Source organism: Triturus cristatus, chromosome 10 (assembly GCF_964204655.1).
Source record: "Triturus cristatus chromosome 10, aTriCri1.1, whole genome shotgun sequence".
NCBI lineage: Eukaryota > Metazoa > Chordata > Amphibia > Caudata > Salamandridae > Triturus > Triturus cristatus.
The window spans coordinates 662,056,990-662,079,396 of NC_140593.1; the positions used below are offsets into that span (position 1 = coordinate 662,056,990).

The 22,407-nt window shown below is 48.0% G+C and overlaps 1 protein-coding gene across 2 annotated transcripts in view; it reads left to right on the forward strand.

The window, feature by feature from the left end:
* The window catches only part of CFAP70 (cilia and flagella associated protein 70), a 960,887-nt gene that overhangs the window by 491,464 nt on the left and 447,016 nt on the right, over window positions 1–22,407 (forward strand). For both annotated transcript variants that reach the window (XM_085628140.1, XM_085628139.1), the window contains exon 13: window positions 20,628–20,719. In XM_085628140.1, coding sequence (XP_085484266.1) covers window positions 20,628–20,719 — 92 coding nt within the window. The remainder of the gene's footprint in view (window positions 1–20,627; window positions 20,720–22,407) is intronic.

The following is a 22,407-nucleotide window of genomic DNA, read 5'->3' on the forward strand; positions in this document are numbered from 1 at the left end:
CCCACCCGTGTGTGGAAGGTAAAACCAGGCCAAGAGTTCTAACTCTTACTCGAGGCCTCTGTGCCGCCCTGTCACATGCGCTGCTTTAACCATCCGAGTACAGGCACCGGGTTCCCGCACCTCAATGCCCCAGTAAAACCACCCGGTGGACCGCCCAGCTCTGCCAGACCCACCCTGCCCCTCTCGGCACTTGCCTTGCACCGTGACCCGGCAATGGGGTCACGGCTGCCTCGTCCTCCATGCCTTCCCGAGGGGTGCCTCCCTGGAGTTTCTTGCTGCCGCCGGCTGCCGCTTCTGGCTCTGCCTCGTTCCCGCTCCTTGTGCCTTCCTTGGGGTCTCCGCGCCTTCTGGTGGTTCCCCCACTTATGCCGGGGTTGTTCTCCTCGGAGCCGAATGCTCCGTCCGCCATGCTGCAGTCGTCCTCGGAGCCGAATGCTCCGTCCCCGGCACCAAAGTCGTTCTCCTCGGCACCCAGGATCCCACCGCAGAACGCCACTGGTTCTGTCGCTTACCCTTTTCTGCTTCCGTCCGGGCCGAGGGTTGGCCTTCCGGACGACGAGAGTGTGTTCCTGTCTGTGCCCCCGGGGTGCCGTGGATCCACCCCCGTGGCTGCCCTGTCACATGGCATTTCCACCAGACCTGGCCGATCGGGCCAGGCAGCCGCCTCCGCTCTGGAGAGGTAGTCCACGTTGGTCTGCTGCACCCCAGGCCAGTGGGACACCTGAAATTAAAAAGGTTGTTAAGCCAGGAACCACCGCAGCACTCGTACATTAGTGTCTTTGTTTCGTGCTAGCCAAACCAACGGGGCATGATCGGTCAGAAGGAGGAAAGACCGGCCGAGCAGGTAGTATTGGAGGGCCTGGACAGACCATATGATGGCCAGGCATTCCTTTTCAACCGTGGAATATCGGGCGTCTCGGGGCAACATTTTGCGGCTGAGGTAGGCGATAGGATGCAAGTCACCACGGGAGTCAGGTTGGGACAGCACCACCACAAGACCCCGGTCCGTGGCATCGGTCTGTAGGGTAAAGGGTTTGGCAAAGTCAGGACATAAAAATACGGGTTCGTGACACAGGGCTTCCTTCAATAAGGCCAGACTTTTTTGTTGTTTGTCGGTCCAGTCCCTGATGGTGTTGTGGTGGTGTTTCGACAGCATATCCGTCAGAGGGGCTGCTAGGTCTGAGAAGGGGGGGATGAATCTTCTATAAAACCCTACGAGGCCTAGGAAAGCGCGCACCCCCTTCTTGGTGGAGGGTAGGGGTAGGTTCCTGATAGCCTCTATTTTGTCTACTTGTGGTTTGAGGCTCTCTTCCTCTATGTGATAGCCCAGAAACCGGGCGGAGCCGGTGGCGAGCATGCACTTCGCGGGATTGGCTGTAAGTCCTGCCTGCCGTAAACTGTCCAGCACGGCCCTTAGGTGGTGTAGGTGGTCTTCCCAGGAGGGGCTGTAAATGACGATGTCGTGGGCGCAAGACAACATCCATCAACCTCTGGAAAGTGGCTGGGGCGTCATGTAGGCCAAATGGTGGAACTCTAAAATGATAGAGGCTGGAGGGGGTAGCGAACGCTGTTTTCTCCCTGACCTCAGGGGTCAGGGCGATCTGCCAATACCCCTTTGTGAGGTCAAGGGTGGTGAGGAACTTAGCAGTGCCTAGCCTCTCTATCATCTCGTCTACCCTGGGCATGGGATAGGGGTCAAAATCGGAGAGGGAGTTCAGTTGTCAATAGTCTACACAGAATCTCACCGACCCGTCGGGTTTTGGGACTAGGGCTTTCGGGAAACACTATGGGCTGTTTGAGGGTTCTATGATGCTGTCCCGTAGCATGGTCTCAACCTCTTGTCCTATCACCTGTCTTCGGGCCTCTGGGATACGGTAGGGTCGGAGTCAGATGGGTTTTACCCCATTGGTGTTTATATGGTGTTGGATCACAGGGGTACTGCCGGGGCGTTTAGAGAAGACGTCCCTGTATTCGTTTGTAAGTGCAACAAGGGATTCTTTTTGGGAGCGGGTGATTCCAGTTCCAATTGGGGCAGCTTCTGGGGTGTCGTCTTGTTCTAGGGGTGGAAAAGGGATGGTTAGGGGTCGTTGGTCTGTTATCAGCAGGACGTGGTGCTGTGGGGATCAGGGTGGGGATTTTCCTCCCACCTTTTTAGAAGGTTTACATGGTAGACCTGTCCTATTCTTCTGGAGTGTGAGACGGAAACTCGATAGGTGACAGGGGTGACTTGTTGGATGATGCTAAAGGGGCCCTTCCAATGTGCTAGGAGTTTATTTTCGGATGAAGGTAGCAGGAGGAGAACCTTATCCCCTATCTGAAATGTTCTTAGGCTAGGCTGCCGGTCGTACGTCTCTTTTTGTCTGTTCTGTGCGGTCTCTAGATTTACTCGCACATGTTCCCATAGAGAGGCAAGTCTGTCTTTAAGACTAATGGCATATTTGAGTAGGTCTTGCCCCTCGTCTTCCTCCTCCTCCCACCTCTCTGCTGCCATCTCTAGAAGAGTCCTGGGTTTTCGTCCAAAGACAAGCTCGAATGGGCTGTACCCGGTGGAGGACTGGGTATGGGTACAAATCGCAAAGAGGATAAGGGGTAGGTGCCTGTCCCAGTCCCTACCGGATGATGATACTGCTTTTTTTAGGATGGATTTGATGGTGTGATTATAGTGTTCTACCAGCCCGTCCGTTTGAGGGTGGTAGACAGATGTTCGTATTTGTCGGATACCTAGGAGTTTGCAGATCTGGGCCATCAGTTTGGATATAAAAGGCGTGCCTTGATCTGTCAAAAGCTCCCTAGGAAAACCCACCGGCTAAAGAAGCCCAGCATTGCGTGAGCCACATTATTCGTTGTCATGCTAGAGAGGGGTATGGCTTTGGGGTATCAGGTTGCATAGTCCACCAATACCAATATGTACTGGTGTCCTCATGCAGGCGTAAGCAGGGACCCTACAAGGTCCATACCAACCCTGGTAAACGGGGTATCAATGACCGAAAGAGGCATGAGGGGCGCTCGGGGTACATGGGGGAGATTGTTGCATTGGCATAAAGGACAGGCAACACAGTGGCGTATGATGTCGGAGAACACCCCCGGCCAATAAAACCAGCGGAGGAGGTATTCCTCGGTTTTTCTCTCCTGTAATGTCGTTCCCCCCCCCCCCCCCTTCCCCCCCCCCGCTTGGTTATGGGCCAGGTGAAGGACTTGGAGGTGAAAGGGAGTGGGCACTAGCAATTGTCTTGTTGTTTCCGTACCCTTCTTCACCCGTCTGTATAACAACCCTTTGGACTTGTAAAAACAGGGGCCTACCTGGTCGTCGTCTTCTGGGACTACCTGAGCCCAGGTGTTTCGTAAGGACGGGTCCTCAGCTTGCGCTGTCCTGAAACTGCGGGGTCTTCCTATCTCACCGTCTGTAACAGAGGAGGAGGTAGAAGGAGGATTAGCAAGCCCGTTCAACACCACTGCTTGGTTATGTTCTCTTTTGGCGTTGCGGGTTTTCTTCACCAGGTACCTACCCCCTTCTATGTCTGCAGCGTAAAAGGGTGCGGTTTTAAGCAGCGTACATTCCTCTTCCTGTTTGATGGCCCTATCAAGAAGGTCTGGGAAGTCAGGGCAGTTTGTCCCGATAATGCATTCTTCCACTAGTTTGGGGATCACCCCCACCCTCAGGCCTCTCTCTACGCCATTGTCAGTGAGGACCAACTCGTCTACCGAGTAGGTTTTTTTGGTCCCCATGGACACAGGTGATGGACACCTTCTCTCCCGCTTTCCACTGTTGTGCTAGGACCCGGGTTTGAGTAAGGACCGAGTGCTGGCATCCAGAGTCAATGAGAGCGTTAACGGGACTGCCATTGATAAAAAGCTCAAGGTGTTATGCTTTGTTCCGGTCTCCAACCAGTAGAACCCTTCCTTTGGTATAACCCACTTCCATCGGTTCGGTCGTGTTATACTGTTGGGGACAGAGGCGGGCGACATGCCCCTACTCGCCACAGCGGAAACACTGGGGTCCTGGGGTCGCTTCTCTTGAGGCAGGACGGGGAAGGAAGGCAGGATCAATGAGGGGCCGGATTGGAGGGATGTTGGGGCAATATTGTAGGGGCTCTCCACCGGGGCGTATTGTTTATGGACGGCCAGATTGATGGGACCCTTATCTCTGGGGCTCTCTGGTGGGCGTAGGCCAGCGCCATTGCGTCTGTGATAGACAGCTTGGAGTGTTGTTTCACCCAAGCGCGCGTAGGAGCGGGAAGGGCGTCCAGATACTGTTCCAGGAGGATCTTCTCCATTACCAGCTCCATGGAGGAGCTATGGGTCTGTAACCATCTGTTTCCTAAGTCCTGGACCCTGTAGAACAAGGCCCGGGGGTTGTCTTGGGGCAGCCACCATTCTTTGCGGAACTTAATCCGGTAATATTCTTGGTCACAACCCAGTCTCTCAAGGATGGCATTCTTCACGACATCATACGGGGTGGTGCCGGCTGGGTTGGTTGCCTGATAAGCGGTCTGTAATTCCCCCGACAATAGAGGGGCCACGTATTGTCCCCAGCGCTCAGCCGGCCATTGGGCAGTGCTTGCTACCCTCTTGAAGTTCGTAAAAAAGAAGTCCAGATCCTCACCGGGCTGGAACCTTGGCAGGAATGAGCTGGGTACGTTGGGATGTACCTTGCTGCTAGCGATGGTGTCCGTCAGCCTCTGAATGGCAGTGTCCTGGACCACCTGTTTCTGTACTATGAGTCCTGCTTGTGCCTGGAGGGCTTCCTGCCTTAGGCCAACTGTTTTAACATATCCTCGAGGCCTAGGGGGCTACTCATTGTCCTGGTGGGTGACGGGCTAGAAGGGATATCCCACATCTGACACCACTTGTCACACACCAGGAAGGACGCAGGTCCAGGAAATGAGTGAAACGTATGTGTTTATTAGTTAAGCACGATTCAGAGTCTCTGGGTCTGCTCGTATTCTCAGTTCCGAGGTGGGTCTTGGTTCAGGGATCCAGGAGTTGTAGTAGGGGTCTTCAGGTCTCTCTCTCTCTCTCTGTCTCTGGGAAGGGTTGTCTCCGCCTCGGGAAAATAAGAGGGGTACAGGCTATTAGGGACTCTATATGTTACAAGGTCTGGCTCCCACTCATCTGGTGAAAAGGCAAAGAAAAGGGGAAGTGCCCTCCTATTGCGTTCATCGGGTTACCTCACCCGGTCAATTGGTATGATGCAGATATAGAGGAGGTTGGAGTGCCCATGAAAATAACTGACTACAAAAGAAAATGAAAGGGTATCATGAGGGAGCCCGCCCCTGTTTGGAAGGGAAAACCAGGCCAAGAGTTCTAACTCTTACTCGAGGCCTCTGTGCCGCCCTGTCACATGCTCTGTTTTAACCACCCGAGTACAGGCACCGGGGTCCCGCACCTCAATACCCCAGGAAAACCACCCGGTGGACTGCCCTGCTCTGCCAGACCCACCCTGTCCCTCTGGGCACTTGCCTTGCACCGTGACCCGTCAATGGGGTCACGGCTGCCTCGTCCTCCACGCCTTCCCGAGGGGTGCCTCCCTGGAGCTCCTTGCTGCCGCCGGCTGCCGCTTCTGGCTCTGCCTTATTCCCGCTCCTCGCGCCTTCCTTGAGGTCTCCTCGCCTTCCGGTGGTTCCCCCACTTACGCCGCGGTTGTTCTCCTCGGAGCAGAGCGCTCCGCCTTTCTCCGCCGCGCCGCGGTCGTCCTCCTCGGAGCCGAATGCTCCGTCCGCCACGCTGCAGTCGTCCTCCTCGGAGCCGAATGCTCCGTCCACCACACCAAAGTCGTTCTCCTTGGCACCCAGGATTCTGCCACAGAACGCCACTGGTTCTGTCGCTTCCCCTTTTCTGCTTCCGTCCGGGCCGAGGGTTGGCCTTCCGGACGACGAGAGTGTGTCCCCGTCGGTGCCCCCGGGGCGCCGTGGATCCGCCCCGTGGCTGCCCTGTCACACAACTCCTTTACGCATATCCTCCCATACCCTTGATTCCTCGGGTTCTGAGGAAGATTCGCCAAGACCGGTCCCAAGTTATATTGATCGCCCCGGATTGGCCAAGGATGGTGTGGTACACAGACCTTCACCTTTCGTCGTACCCTCCGCTCCGTCTCCCTCTCAGGGTAGACCTCCTCTAACAGTCGGAGGGGCAGGTTCTACACCCCCACCTCCAGAGCCTGCACCTTCATGCCTGGAGATTGATCAGGGCAACCTGAATTCTTTCTCTCTCCCGCCTGACATGGTGGATATTATATTAACGGCCAGGCGACACTCCACCAAGTCTATCTACTCCTACAGGTGGTCATAATTTGTTAAATGGTGTGGAGAGAAGTCTATTGATCCCTTAAAAGCTCATCTTTCTGATGTTCTTTGTTTTTCGCTTCATTTGGCCCAGCAGGGTTGTACCGCTTTATCGGCATGTTTTTGTTTGCCTGATCAGCCGTCTCTTTTTAAGTCTCCAATAGTTTTAAGTTTCCTTCAGGGGCTTACTAACATGTTTCCGCCCACTCCTTTTTTTATGCCCCAGTGGGATTTGAATTTAGTGTTAACTTTTTGAATGGGTTCCACATTTGAACCTATGCATAGTTGTCCTTTGAGACTGCTGACATTCAAAACGGTCTTTCTTGTGGCTATCACTTCGGTTAGGAGGGTGAGTGAGCTTCAGGCTTTGAGTTCAAATCCTCCGTTTCTGACCATACATGCTACAAGGATGGTCCTCAGGACCAGGGCTGCTTTTCTGCCTAAGGTGGTAACTCCCTTCCATCTAGGGCAGTCCATTAACCTTCCTACTTTCTATCCTCCCCCTCACCCTTCCAAGGAGGTAGAGAGGCTTCACCATTTGGACCCTAAGAGGGCGATTAGTTTCTATCTGAATAGAACAAAGGACTTCCGTCAGGATGATCAGCTCTTTGTGGGCTATGTTGGACGTATGAAGGGCAAGGCGGTGCACAAGCGCACTTTATCCAGGTGGATCATCTTGTGCATCAAGATCTGCTACGCTCTGGCTGGTAAGGAGCCTCCTGAAGGCATTAGAGCTCACTCCACCAGGGCTAAATCGTCTACTTCTGCCTTGTCCAGGGGTGTTCCTGTGTTGGACATCTGTAAGGCCGTAACTTGGGCCTCCCTCCACACTTTCACGAAGCATTACTGCTTGGATTCCAAATTGAGGAGTGATGGCCATTTTGCGCGCTCTGTTTTGCAAGACTTTTTGGTATAGAAGGGTGGACACCCTCCTCCGGGAGAGGGACTGCTGTGGGATTCTATTCATAAGGTGAGGAATCCACAGGCAGATGTATCCATCAGAAGAACAAGTTACTTACCTTCGGTAACGCTTTTTCTGGTGGATACAGTATCTGCCTGTGGATTCCTCACTGACCCACCCGCCTCCCCGTTGTCCACCCTTTTATACCTTAAAAGGGGTATTGGTTAATATGGTTATTTCATATTGTCATTTTGTGTTGCCTCTATATGCCTTTGTGTAGGTTTATAGGAAATGTTTGCTTTCCTTTTTCACTTTACACTGTGTGTATTTGTGTGAATACTGTGTACTATGTATGCATTGTCTCTATGGTCGGTCCGCCTGTTTGCCTTGGTGGCACGGAAAAAATGGGTGGAACTGACGTCATGACGCTGACGTGGTCCTCTTATGGCTCCAGTGACGTCGTGCTGAGCCGCGTGCGGACCCATGGTATTGTGACAAACTCGTCGGCGTGGAGAGCTAGGAAACATTTCCGCGGAATGCTGGCGCAGGGGATATTCATAAGGTGAGGAATCCACAGGCAGATACTGTATCCACCAGAAAAAGCGTTACCAAAGGTAAGTAACTTGTCCATCCCTGGCCTCCCTCTGGTAGGCTCTGAAGTTGGTGGTGTGAGGAGAATTTGGGGCTATTTCAGCAGCAGGCAACTGCTTCCAATAGGAGAAAGGCCACAGCTTAGAATTGAAAGGCATAGATCTCAAGGCCCTATACAAACGCACAGGGGCCCCTAGAATATTGAAGGAATTGGAAAAGGCCCGCTTACTCCTTAAGCGCCTAGACCTGGACAGAGCTTAACATGCCATTGCACTTCTCACACATAAATTCTACTTAGGGAGCAACTGCTGTGGTAGGATGCTAGCACCTACGAAACAAAATTCACATGGGTTCTGTCCCCTTGATTCGAACAGGCCGAACCACAGAAGTTCACTCTGACTCACAAATTGCAGAGGCCTTCCAACACTTCTACAGTACACTATATACAACAGCTGACAATTTAAGCTCCGACCTGCCACAAGGAAATTCTGCTTCCCCCCTCTCACGATTCAGAAGGGTTAGACAAGTCCATCCAGATTGAGGAGATAATCTCAGTTATTGCCTGCCTAAAACTGAGGAAATCCCCGGGGTTAGACAGCTTTTCACCACAATTTTACAAAGTCTTCTGTCAGTACCTATTACCATTTCTGACATGCCTCTACAACTCTTTTGCTGACTCCAGTTCTCTCACAGATACTATACTTGAAGCTTCCGTCTCAGTTATTTCAAAGCCTTGCAAGGACCCTTCTCTATGTAGGTCTTACAGACCCATCTCCCTTCTGAATATTGATGCCAAACTGTTCACTAGCATCCTGGCCCACTGCCTCAACCTGCTAATGTTCCGCTTGGTTGAGCCGGACCAAGCAGTCTTTATCCCTACCTGTCAATGTGGTGACAACACAAAACACATTATACACTCAATAGACAAGATCCAAAGATCCCTCAAAGAGGCTCTATCAACAGCGAGAAGGCGTTTGACAGAGTTCATTTACCATACTTGTTTGAAACCTTAAACACTTTTGGTCTCTGCGACAAATTTTGCAGATGGGTCCACTACAACTATAGTGCCCCTGGGGTGGCAGTGAAAACCAACAGAATGATGTCCCTTCCCTACCCAATCCAAAGAGGAATCCTGCAAGGGTGTCCCCTCTCTGCTCGCCTATTAGCCTTCTATATGGAGCCCCTAGAGCAAAGAATGAGGTTTAACTTAACAATCTCTGGAACACTGTTTGGTAGTGATTTTGCCTCTGCGCAGATGATGTAATCCTAGCAATCACTGACCCGGTCACCTCCCTACGCTCTCTTGTCACAGAACTCCATGCTTTCGAAAATGTCTCTAGGTTCAAAGTTAACATGAAAAAATACCAGATTCTAAATCTCCCTACATCTCTGCCTCAAGAAGCTTATCTCGGCTCATTGTTCCCCTTCGAATGGGCCAAAGAATCCAAACCCTACTTTGGCATTCAATTGGCTGTTTCTGTTTCTAAAACTATGACAATCAACTATGCGGCCCTCTCCTCTCAAATATTTGCAGACCTGGACACGTGGTGTCGCCTACGCCTCTCAAGGTTGGGCAGCATATCAGCTCTCAAAATGACGATCCTCCCACACATTAGTTACCTTTTTCAGACCCTTCCTTTACCCCCATTACCCCACACACTGCATTCCCTTCACCTCAAACTTAACTAATCCGTCTGGGATGGAAAGAAGCCCCGCCTCCACAAGCACCTAATCTACTGACTGGCACAAGACGGCGGACTGCTTGTCCCCCTCCTGGTGCGCTATTATCCGGCGTCACAGCTCCTCTTCCTAGTGGAGTGGAGTGGAGCCGGCGTCAGAGAATTATTGGTACTTCATGGACCAGATCATAGAGGGCTCTCACATATGGAAAGCACCCTGGCTACCCTGTAAGCACTGGCCTGGGGCTATATTCTTTGCTGGTGACTAGTTCAGTCTTTAGGGGTTGGGATGCTGTAGCAACTAAGACCAGCATGACATCCTTCCCTTCTCCTATGACTCCCATCTTATCGAACTCGGATTTCACCCCTGGGATGTAACTGGACAGGTCCAAATGCTGGTAAACAAGTGGGTGCAAACAAGTGAGTTGCATGTTCAATTCCCAAGGGAGTGGAGTGTCATACAGTGGAATAGCCTAGAGAGTAGTAGCCTAGAGTGGAGTGGCATTAAATGGAGTAGTTTACAGTGTATTAGCACACAGGGGTGTGTCATAGAACGAGTGGTGTACAGTGGAGTGTCGTATAGTGGAGTGGCATACACTGCAATTGCATTTAGTGCAACGATTTACAGCACGGGTACTCATAGTCCGGCCCGTGGGCCGCCAGCGGCCCGGCAAGCCTTCCTTGGAGGCCCGCGGACCTTGCAGACATTGTACCTGTGTTTTTTATTTTTTTATTTGAGAGTGTCAACAAACACCGCCGCAGCAACATGGAGTCCGGGACACTCTGCTCTATGGGGGCCTGGCGATTCACAACTTAGCCTCATTAACAATTAAATGGTCTTTTAAAGACCTGTGAAGTACTCGGGTGCAGCTGTGTGTGTGCCCGGGAAGCTGGGGTGAGTTGACAGAGGGAGATAGAGGGAGGGAGACAGGGGGAGGGAGACGGAGGGAGGGAGACAAAGACAGACAGACGGAGACAGAGAGAGAGGGAGACAAAGAGAGGGAGACAGAGGGAGGGAGAAAGAGGGAGAGGGAGACAGAGGGAGGGAGACAGAGGGAGACCGAGAGGGAGACAGAGGGCGACAGACAGAGGGAGGGAGACAGAGGGAGGAGGGCGACAAAGGGAGACAGAGGGAGGGAGACAGACGGAGACAGACAGAGGGAGGGAGACAGAGAGAGAGGGAAACAGAGGGAGACAGAGGGAGGCACAGGGAGACAGAGGGAGGGAGTCCGGGGGAGAGAGAGGGAGGGAGAGGGAGAAGGAGGGTGACAGACAGAGGGAGAGAGACAGAGGGAGACAGAAAGAGGGAGGAGGGCGACAGAGGGAGACAGAGGGAGGGAGACAGATAGAGGGAGACAGACAGAGGGAGGAAGACAGAGAGAGAGGGAAACAGAGGGAGACAGAGTGAGGGAAACAGAGGGAGACAGAGTGAGAGAGACAGAGGGAGGCAGAGGGAGACAGAGGGAGGGAGATGGAGACAGAGAGAAGGAGACAGCAGGAGGGAGGGAGGGAGAGGGAGGGAGGGAGACAGAGGGAGGGGAGGGCGGCAGATGGAGGGCGACAGATGGAGGGCGACAGATGGAGGGCAACAGAGAGGGAGAGAGAGGGAGAGAGATAGAGACAGGGACTGACAGAGGCAGATGGAGGCAGAGACAGGGGCAGACAGAGGCAGAGACAGAGACGGAGAGTGAGACAGAGGGAGGGAGACAGGGACAGACAGAGACATGTACAGACAGATAGAGACAGAGACAGGTACAGACAGATAGAGGCAGAGACAGACAGACAGAGAGACAGAGAGGGAGACGAAGGGAGACAGAGGGAGAGAGCGAGAGGGAGACAGACAGAGGGAGACAGAGGGAGGGAGACAGACTGAGACAGACAGAGGGAGGGAGACAGAGAGAGAGGGAAACAGAGGGAGATAGAGTGAGGGAGACAGAAAGAGAGGAGACAAAGTGAGAGAGAGAGACAGAGAGAGAGGGAGGCAGAGGGAGACAGAGGGAGGGAGTCCAGGGGAGACAGAGGGAGGGAGAGAGAGACAGAGAGAGGGAGACAGAGGGAGGGAGACAGATGGCAACAGACAGAGGGAGGGGAGGGTGACAGATGGAGGGCGACAGATGGAGGGAGACGGAGGGAGGGAGACAGATGGAGGGAGACAGATGGAGGGAGACAGATGGAGGGAGACAGAGGGAGAGGGAGACAGAGACAGAGGGAGAGAGGGAGACAGACAGAGGGAGGGAGACAGACAGAGGGCGACAGACAGAAGGAGACAGAGGGAGCGAGACAGATAGAGGGAGACAGAGGGAGGGAGGGAGACAGACAGACGGTGGGAGGGAGGGAGACAGACAGGGAGACAGACAGAAGGAGACAGAGGGAGCGAGACAGATAGAGGGAGACAGAGGGAGGTAGGCAGACAGAGGGAGACAGACAGAGGGAGAGGGAGGGAGACAGAGGGAGAGAGAGGGAGGGAGACAAAGGGAGAGAGAGGGACAGAGAGAGCAAGGGAGACAGATGGAGTGAGATAGAGGGAGACAGAGAGAGGGAGGGAGAGAGGGAGAGAGAGAGAGAGAGAGATAGAGGGAGGGAGACAGAGAGAGGAAGGGAGAGAGAGAGAGAGAGAGAGAGGGAGACAGAGAGGGAGGGAGACAGAGAGAGAGAGGGAGGGAGACAGAGAGGGGGAGGGAGGGAGACAGAGAGAGAGATAGAGAGAGAGAGAGAAAGAGAAAGAGAAAGATGTGTGTATGCTGGGTCTGGTGGCTCAGTGGACGAAGGCGTCTGCTGCAGGGGCCTGTGTTCAACCACATAGTCAGTTTATTTTTAGCTCTAACCCCGCCCCCCTTCGGTGTGGCCCTCGGCCACAAACCACACTGTAAATTTGCACCCGAGAGAAAGTTTGTGAGTACCCATGATTTACAGTGAAGTGGCATATAGTGGAATGGCATAGAGTACAATAGCGTACACTGTGGTGTTATAGAGTGGAGTTGCGTGCAGTGGACTAACATAAAACTGAGGGAAGTAGAGTGGGAGAGTGGAATTCTGGAGACTGGACGGTCATAAAATGTAGTGGTGTCGAGTGTAATAGAGTAGAGTGGAGCAGAGTGGATTGGCATAAAGTGGGGTGGTGTAGAGTGAAGTGGCATAGAGTGGAGAGGCAACCGTGCAGTGGCATAGAGTGGAGTGGTGTATAGTGAAGTAGTGTAGAGTGGAATAGCATACCGTGTATTGGGGTAGGGTTGAGTGGCATAGAGTGGAGTGGGTTGTGTACAATGGAATGCTGTAAAGTGAAGTGGTATAGAGTGGAGTGGGGTGCAGTGGAATTGCGTACACTGGATTTGCATACAGTGGAGGGGCGTAGAGTGGAATAGTATGCAGTGGATTGTTGTAGAGTGTAGTGGCGTAAAGTGTAGTAGCGTACTGTAGAATAGTGTACAGTGGAATGGTGAAAAGTGGAGCATTGTAGAATGGAGTGTGGTACAGTGTTATTCATTGCAATGGAGTACCATACAGTGCAGTGGCATAGAGTGGGGCAGCTCACAGTAGAGTGAGGTACAGTGTACTGGTATACTGTGGAATAGCATAGAGTGGAGTGGCGTAGATTGGAATGGCCTATAGTGAAGTGGAGTAGTGTACAGTGAAATAGCATCGAGTGGAGTAATGTAGAGTGGAGTGGCATAAAGCGGAGTGGCGTACATTGGAGTGGCATAGATTAGAATAGCGTACATTGGATTGGTGTAGAGTGCAGTGGCATACAGTGGACTACCGTACAGTGGAATAGCGTGTAGTTGCATAAAGTTGAATAGTGTATACTGGAGTGGCATAGAGTGACGTCGCTTACAGTTGAGTGGCATAGAGTGGAACAGTGTGGAGTTGTATTGAGTGGAGTAGAGTGGCATACAGTAGAGTAGCATGCAGTGGAGTGTCGAAGAGTGGAGTGGCATAGAATGGAGTGTGGTAAAGTGTAATAGCGTAGAGTGGAGTAGCATAGCGTGCAGTGGTGTAGAGGTAAGCGGTATACAGTGGAGTGATGTACATTATAGTGGCATACAGTAGAACACCATAGAGTGGATTGTCATAGAGCGGAGTGGCATAGAGTGGAATAGCGCACAGAGGAGTGGCGTAGCATGGAGTGGTGTCAAGTAGAGTGACGTACACTGGAGTGGGCATACAGTGGAATAGCATACAGTAGAGTAGCATTCAGTGAAACAGTATACATTGGAGTAGTACAGATTAGAGTGGCATACAGTGGAGTGGCATACACTGTAGTAGTGTACACCAGAGTGGCATAGATTGGAATAGCATACTGTAGATTTTTAGTGGCGGACAATGGAGTGGCGTACAGTGGAGTAGGGTACAGTGGACTACCGTACAGTAGAATAGTGTACAGTGGAATGGTGTAAAGTGTAGTGGGATAAAGTGGAGTGGCATAGAGTCGAATAGCACAGAGTGTAGTTGCAAAAATGTCACTATTGTATTCTGGAGTGGTGTGGAGTGGCACAGAGTAGACTAGTGTAGAGTGGAGTTTTGTAGAGTGGAGTGGTGTACAATAGCATGCATATAGTGAAGTGACGAGGAGTAAAGCTGCATAGAATGAAGTGCGGTAGAGTGTAATCACATACATTGGAGTAGTGCATTGGTGTAGAGTGGAGTGGCATACAGTGGAGTGAGGTACCTTATAGTGGCATACAGTAGAACAGCACAGAGTGGAGTGTTGTAGAGGGGAGTGGAGTAGAATGGAATAGTGCACAGTGGAGTGGTGTAGGGCAGAATAGCATAGAGTGGAGTGGCATAGATTGGAGCAGCATCTCCAGAGTGAAGTACAGTGTAGTGGCATACAATAGATTAGGGTGGAGTGGCTTGGCGTAGAGTGGAATAGCGTTCAGTCCCATGGTGTAGACTCGAGTAGCACAGAGTGGAATTGCGTACAGTATAGTAGTATCCAGTGAAATAGTGTACAGTGGAGTAGTGTAGAGTAGAGTGCCATAGAGTGGAACAGCATACAGTGGATTGACCTAGATTTCAGTGGTGTACAGTGGATTGGGGTTCAGTTGTCTACCATACAGCGGATTAGCATACAGTGGAGTGGCATAAAGTGTAGTGGCATAGAGTCCAATATCGTAGAAGTTGCATACAGGTGAATAGTGTATACTGGAGTGGCATAGCGTGGAGTGGGGTACAATGGAGTGGCATACAGTGAAATAGTGTAGAGCAGTGGTGTACAGTAGACTAGCGTACAGTGGCGTGGCAAAGAGTGGAGTGGCGTAGAATGGAGTGTGGTTGAGTGTAATAGTGTACAGTGGAGTCATCGTAGATTGCAGTGGCCTATAGTGGAGTGAGGTACATTATATTGGCATACAGTAGGACAGAATAGAGTGGACTGGCGTAGATGGGGGTGGTGCAGAGTGGAGTGGAATGATGCACAGTGTAGTGGAGCAGGGTGGAAAAGCAGAGAGAAGTGGCATAGAGTGGAACAGTGTGGAGTTTTATTGAGTGGAGTGACGTACAGTAGATTAGCATACAGTGGAGTGGTGAAGAGTGGAATGACATAGAATGGAGTGTGGTAAAGTGTAATAGCGTAGAGTGGAGTATTATAGAGTGCAGTGGTATTGAGCTGAGTGGCATACAGTGGAGTAAAGTGTAGTGGCATAGAGTCCAATATCATAGAAGCTGCATAAAGGTGAATAGTTTATACTGGAGTGGCATAGCGTGGAGTGGGGTACAATGGAGTGGCATACAGTGGAATAGTGTAGAGCAGAGTGGCGTACAGTAGACTAGCGTATCATGGCGTGGCAAAGAGTGGAGTGGCGTAGAATGGAGTGTGGTTGAGTGTAATAGTGTACAGTGGAATAGCGTAGATTGCAGTGGCCTATAGTGAAGTGAGGTACATTATATTGGCATACAGTAGGACAGCATAGAGTGGACTTGCGTAGAGTGGGATGGTGTAGAGTGGAGTGGAGTGGAATGGTGCACAGTGGAGTGGAGCAGCGTGGAATAGCAGAGTGAAATGGCATAGAGTAGAATAGCGTAGCGTGGATTGATGAGAGTGGAGTAGCATATAATGAAGGGGCTGAGTGGAGTGCAATGGCATTCAAAGGAATAGCGTACAGTAAAGTGGTATATGGTGGAGTGGCATAGTGTGACTTAGCATAAAGTGGAGTGTCATATAGTGGAGTTGCATACAGTGGAATAGTGTAGAGTGGACTGTTGTACAGTGTAGTGAAGTAGACTGGAGTGGCATACAGTGGAGCATCATACATTGGAATAGCGTACTTGGAGTGGTGTGCAGTGGCATAAAGTGGAGTGTGGTAGAATGGAGTGGCATACAGTGGAACAGTGTAGAGTGGAGTGACATAGGGTGGAGTGGCATAGAGTGTAGCGGTGCAGAGTGGACTGGTGTAGAGTGCAGTGAGGTACGGCGTAGTGGCATACAGTGGAATAGCATAGCATGCAGTGACTTAGAGTTGAGTGGCATACAGTTGAGTAGTGCACAGCAAAATATTGTACACTGGAGTGGGGTAGAGTAGAGTGGCATAGAGTGGGATAATGTACGGTGGAGTGCGTACACTGGAGTAGCATAGAGTCGAGTGGTAAAGAGGTGAGTGAGGTGTAGTGTAGCAGCTTATAGTGGAATAGCGTGACTGGAGTGGCATGGAGTGGCGTACAGTGGAGTGACGCAGAGTGGAGTGTTGGAGAGTGAAATACCATAGAGTGAAGTGTTGTTGAGAGGAGCAAGGTAGAGTGTAGTGAGGTAGACTCAAGAAGCGTCCAGTGTAATAGATTACTATGGAGTAGCATACAGTGGAATAGCGTAGTAGAGTGTAGCACCATAGAGTGGAGAGACATACCATGGAGTAGCATACAGTGGAGTACTTTAGAGTGGAATAATGTTTACTGGTGGACAGTATAGTGGCGTCGAGTGTTGTGGCATAGAGTGGAGTGTCGTACAGTGGAACAGTGTAGAGAGTTGTAGCCTAGAGTGGAGTGGCATAAAATGGAGTAGTGTACAGTGTAAAAGCTCACAGAGGTGTGTCATAGAGCGAGTGGTGTACAGTGGAATGTCGTAGAGTGGAGTGGCATACACTGCAATTGCATTTAGTGCTGTAGTGTACAGTTAAGTGGAGTGGCATAGAGGACAATAGTGTACTCTGTAGTGTTGTAGAGTGGAGTTGCTTACAGTGGAGTAACATAAAGTTGAGGGACGTACAGTGGGGTGGCATAGACTGGAGTGTCATGGAATGGAGTGGCGTACAGTGTAATAGTGTAGAGTGGAGCAGAGTGGATTGGCATACAGTGGAGTGGCGTAGAGTGGGGTGGTGTGTGGAGTTAAGAGGAGTGTAGTAATTGAAACAGATGTGGCTTGTCAATCTGTTAACGGATGGAGATGTGATGTTTCAGGAATATACATCATGAGGTGTAAATGGTAAGTTTTGGTATATGTATGATTAGTCTAAGTAGTGTTGAAGTTGTAAGCTTTAAAACATGTAGTTATATTTTGTGCCGCAGTTTGTTCAATGTATACCACGGTACTTGTGGGTGAGAAGTCAGTATGTGATTGGCTAATGGCTGTGTATTCAAGTGGTAATAGGTAGAGAAATGTATTTATACATTTCTATATATTTTTACAGTAGTTTAGGGAGCACTACACTTTACAACTTTAATAAAGTGGTATTTGGTAGGGGGAAAAATATCAAACTTAATACTTACCTATATCTGGAGGCGTAACGCAGAACAAAGTCAAGGTGTACCTAAAACAACATGGCTGCCTTTACCTTTTGTACAGGCTGCCATTAGTCAAACACATAATGAATTGTCATGGCTATGTACCGTGATACTTCCACAAACTGCCCCAAAATGTCAAGATCATACCACAACTACCGATATCACCATGTTAAAATACATTATAACTTAAAAAATATTTACCCTGCTTACCTATAGAATCCAAAAAGATTATTTACGGACCATAATGTGTAGTCCTGCCAAATTTAATTGAAATCCATCCAGATTTTTTTCACGCTACGCACTAGTACAAAGTCTATGTGAAATGCATTAGTGAAATATGTGTGCCCACTCGATGAATCTCTGCAAAACCTTGTATTCTATGCCAATGGGGAAAGAGGAATAGGTCTTCAAAGTTTTGTGTAGATTCGTCAAAAGTCATTAATGGTGAAAAATTTGAGGAATTCCTATCTCTGTTAACCCTAACTATAACTACAGTTAGGGGATTAATTGTGTGTGTGTGCGCGTGTTTCTTGTGTGTGTGTGTATGCCGCCTAAAGTATCAAATGAAGTAAGAAACCTCAGTATTACCATGGGCTCCAAGCTATCCATGAATGCCCAAGTGGACAAATTAGCAAGATCAAGTTTCGTTACCATAAAAACTCTGCGACGCATCTTCCCCCACCCTGAATTTTCACAGAGGGTCCAGGCTACTATCACTCTTGTTCTGTCTAAAGTTGATTACACCAACAGTCTCTACCATGGATCATGTTTAACAACTATGAAAAGACTACAAAGGATTCAGAACTCTGCTGCCAGACTACTCTTACATATAAAGCCATAATCCCACATCTCCCCTGCCTTCAAAGCCGTCAATTGGCTAACGGTTGCCAGAAGATCCACATACAAGCTGCTTTGTATCACTCACAAAGCCATACATGGAACACGGCCGTACTTCATCAGGAATAAAATCACCAAATACATTCAACAAAGGAACCTCCACTCTGTATTGTCACCTTGCCTCAAAATCCCACCATACAAGAGAAACAACATAGGTGGCACATCCTTCTCTGTTCAAGCAGCCAAAATATGGAACTTTTACCCCCAAACATAAGGTCCACGATTAACTACCGTATCTTTAGAAGACTACTCAAAAGTTGGCTCTTCCCCAGATAACCACCATACTCAAACATAAATATACAGCATATCCCTCTTTATATAAGCATTTATCTGGACTAAAGATGCGTACCTACATATGTGTATTGCTTTGTGAAAACTTGTATAACAAATTTGTTTTTAAATATATAGATATTCGTTAGTTCTGCTTAACAAATGTACATATTACTTATGGTTATATTATTCTATGTTCAACATGTATATAGGTGACTACATGAATAAATAAATATTTTATCATAGTATTACTATTTATCTACAATTGCTTCACTATTGAATTACAAATACAAAACAAAATGAATACCAAATAAATTAACTTCAAATACAGCAATACTTGATAGTCTGAGTTTTTTAAATACAACTTAGATTTACATATATTACCTTCCTTATACATATATACCTTCCATAGACGTATGTATCTTTATATGTATTACTTTGCTTCTAATTCAGCATCTCCAATGCACTACACTATATCTCACCCTATACCTCTCGCAATATATCCTGTACCTACAATATGACTCATATCAAACTTAATTCTACTACTCTCGCCAATGCCCTACCCAATTTCTCACCCTATACCTCTCTCAATACATCGTCTAACTCAACTCTCTCACTCATCCTAAACCCCATTTTACTACAATGATCCCCAAAATAACAAATTTTAGACACTCACCTATTTCTCACCCTATGCCTCTCTCAATATATCCTCAACCTCCACTATTTTACTCATCCCAAACCCCCTTCTACTACTATAACCCCCAAAATATTCCCTCCAAGACTCTTCCCTCCTCTACCGCTCTTTGCATCATCTCTTACCTCTTTTACTATTCAGATCTCCCAAACAAGTCTCTCTATACCCTTCCTTCTGACTCTTCCTCCTACACTTCCCCTTTTCTCATCCTAAACCTCCTCCTAATGCTATGAGATCAAAATGCAAATAAAATAAAATGTCTAAATCCTTCCCTCTTCTATCCTTCAAATATCCTTTTTTCAATCCAAAAAAGAGACTAACATGTCCACCGCGCAAGTTAATTTTATATTTCCCTATACTAATACACCACTAATCCTTTTTGGGTTCCGGAGTAGATTGCTACTCGCCGAAAAGCACTTCAACACCTCATCAGGGGTAGCAAGCACCATATGAATCTAAACCCTTCCCTGTTCTATCCCTCCACTATCCTTTTTCAATCCAAATAACAAACTAACGTGTCCAGGGCTCAAATTAATTCCATATTTCCCTAGACTAATTCACCACTAATCCTTGTTGGGTTTCGGAGTAGCGTGCTACTCGCCAAAAAAGCACTTTGACGCCTCGTCAACGGTGGTAAGCAATTACAATTACAACATATATATACACACATATACACTCACACACACATATATATATATATATTACTACATATAGATTTACATATTTTCTCGCATGCATATTTATAAAAAATATATATATTTATTCAAGTTTTCAATATTGATTACATAATATATTTTTCTTCTCTTCTGCACAGCCACTGTTTTTTTAATTAAATCTTGCTATTGTATTCAAGCTTTTGCGACTATCAATGATGATCTTACAACCCAGAAGAAAACGTTACTTACTTTTAGACTTAGTTCTGCATCGTAGGAATCTTCATTCAGACCTCCCCAGCTCTATGCAGTTTTTGAAAATTTGGTCTGATTGAATTTTGCCATTTAAAGAACTAACTAGTGAGGCTTACTGCCAGTGCAATGCATTATAAATTAGGGGAATCACCTGGTTGCAGTAGATATCTATCAGGTTAAAAAAATATTTTTCTGAATTCACATTTTCACCTGTTTTTGCACCTCAGATGTTGCAATGTAGTTTTAAAATGTTGAGAGGATGAGCCTGTTTGGTTATTCTAGAAGAATATCCACTTCTGATAGATCATTATAGTATTGCAGGGAGCCATTGATCCTATTATAAAATGGACTTTGGCACCCTGCGCTATCATCTATGAACAACATATCTCTGGTAAAGTGCTCCAGGTCCATGCAGACTGCGGGATATCATTCAAACGTTTATGACTCAAACAAAGACTCCTACAGTGCAGAACTGGGAATACAGTGTAAGTAAAATTTTCTTCCATCCTACTCCCATGCTTGTGGAGTAGGTTTAGGTCAGCCTTTGTGGTTCTGCCACCAATACCTAAGCTCCTTTAATCTCCTTGAATGTATCACACACGAACCAACTGCCTCAGAATATCTTGCATAATGAAACCAGACACTCTTTAGGTGAATCCATCAATAACTGGCTCTTTCTTACATGTCTCACAGCAATATGTTGACTCAGGAACATATATTGTGCTGGAGCTCTTGCTGGACAAGCCCCTCGTACCCAAGCGTGAGCCTGAGGAGGCAGCAAGGCGGTAAGTGTGGGAGTTTTACTCATATTTTTTATGCATTTTATTCTAACATGCTGCATGGGAAACAGTGAATGGCAGTGTATGTTATACTTTGTCAGACCACAGCAGCAAACAAAGGTTTGGAAAGATGAGCCACAATGATGGATTTAAGAATAGCAAGGCAGAGATCTACAATACAAAAAGGTAATGAAAGACCGAAAGCAACTGGGTACTGACCTCAATGTCATGATGTACCACACAAAAATAGAAAAGGGGAGCTGAAACATGGGGTCTTAGATTAGTCCTTGAGGTCAAAAGATGTGAATTCTGGGATCTACTTTATATCCTCCCACTACCAGCCCCTAGAGCCAGCTCAAGAAAGAGCTTTCTATTATGCAATATTGAAGTCTGCACGTTTCATGTTTTATTTTAACAAGGTACAGCTCACAGTTTTCCTGCACTGCAGACGTGTAAAGAAATCAGTAATAAATCAGCTGAACATCATTTAATGCAATTAGAAAATGAAACAATGGAAAATAAGACATATAAATTAAATCCAACATTATTTAGAAAGATCTAGTACCCCAAAAAATCACAACCAGGGAAAATGATGCACTTGAGTAATAGTGAAAAGAGTAGACAAACTAAAAGAATCTCAAAAACATGAATCTAGTTCTCAGTCAAGGGGTACAATATTTGTCAAAAGCCACAATAACTGGTGTTGTGACTTACCACATTGTGAACATTTGTTTGAAACCTTCTTGGAAGCCTCACAACCAAATTATCAGTTGTGTACGTTTGGTTGCATATTCCGCACAACTTTTTGTGGTCATGGATTTTGTGGGTGATTAATCTACAGGGTTATTTTTTAAAGAATTGTAGGAAAAGTTGCAATATATTGTCTCCACATACACTGGCAAAAAAGAATTTCCAAAAGATGACAAGGTGACACCCACACCCTGCAGGACGTATCTCCACTGTTCTGATCTCAGCATGTTGCTGAAGGTTGCTTCCTGAACAATAAATGTCACATTTTTCTTCCAGGTTGTTTAAGGACATCTCATCATTCACTTCACTGGCAGGGAATTACAGCCCGAGGACCTTCAGTGTAAAACGTTTAGCTGCTGTGCACAAGTAGACCAGATGCCTTCTTAAATAGTCAAATCCTGCAGAACCATATCACTAATCATCCTGTATCTGTGTCTCAGATTTTCTCCAATGATAATACGCTGCAAGATTTAGAATTTACTTCCGTCTTAAGTACTCACATAAAACATAGTATACCTGCAACTTAATCAGATTGGGTGGTTTTGGGATATAGGATCTTGATTGGTCCTTAGGCTGTGGTAAGAGGTGCACGCCTGCTGTGAGTGGCCCAACTACGACTGAATCTGGTATCCGGACGTTATTTTGGACTCAGCCCATAGAAATTCCTGAGCCCATGCTACAAACATAGGCCCTAAATTGAAATTGAGACCCAGAGCCTGGCTCTGAAGTCATGGAAGGGTGCCAAAAATTGACCCTAGGCTGGAAACAAGATTACCATGTGTGTTACTGTTATTTTAATTTTATAAGGTGCACAACTACCCTAAGGTTTCCCGGCGCCACCAGAAAGGAGCTCAAAGAAAAAGGAAAGAATCTACATATTAAATAACCACGTTTTTATGCCCCTCCGGAAAATTTCATAAGAAGGTTCGCATCGGAGACCTGCC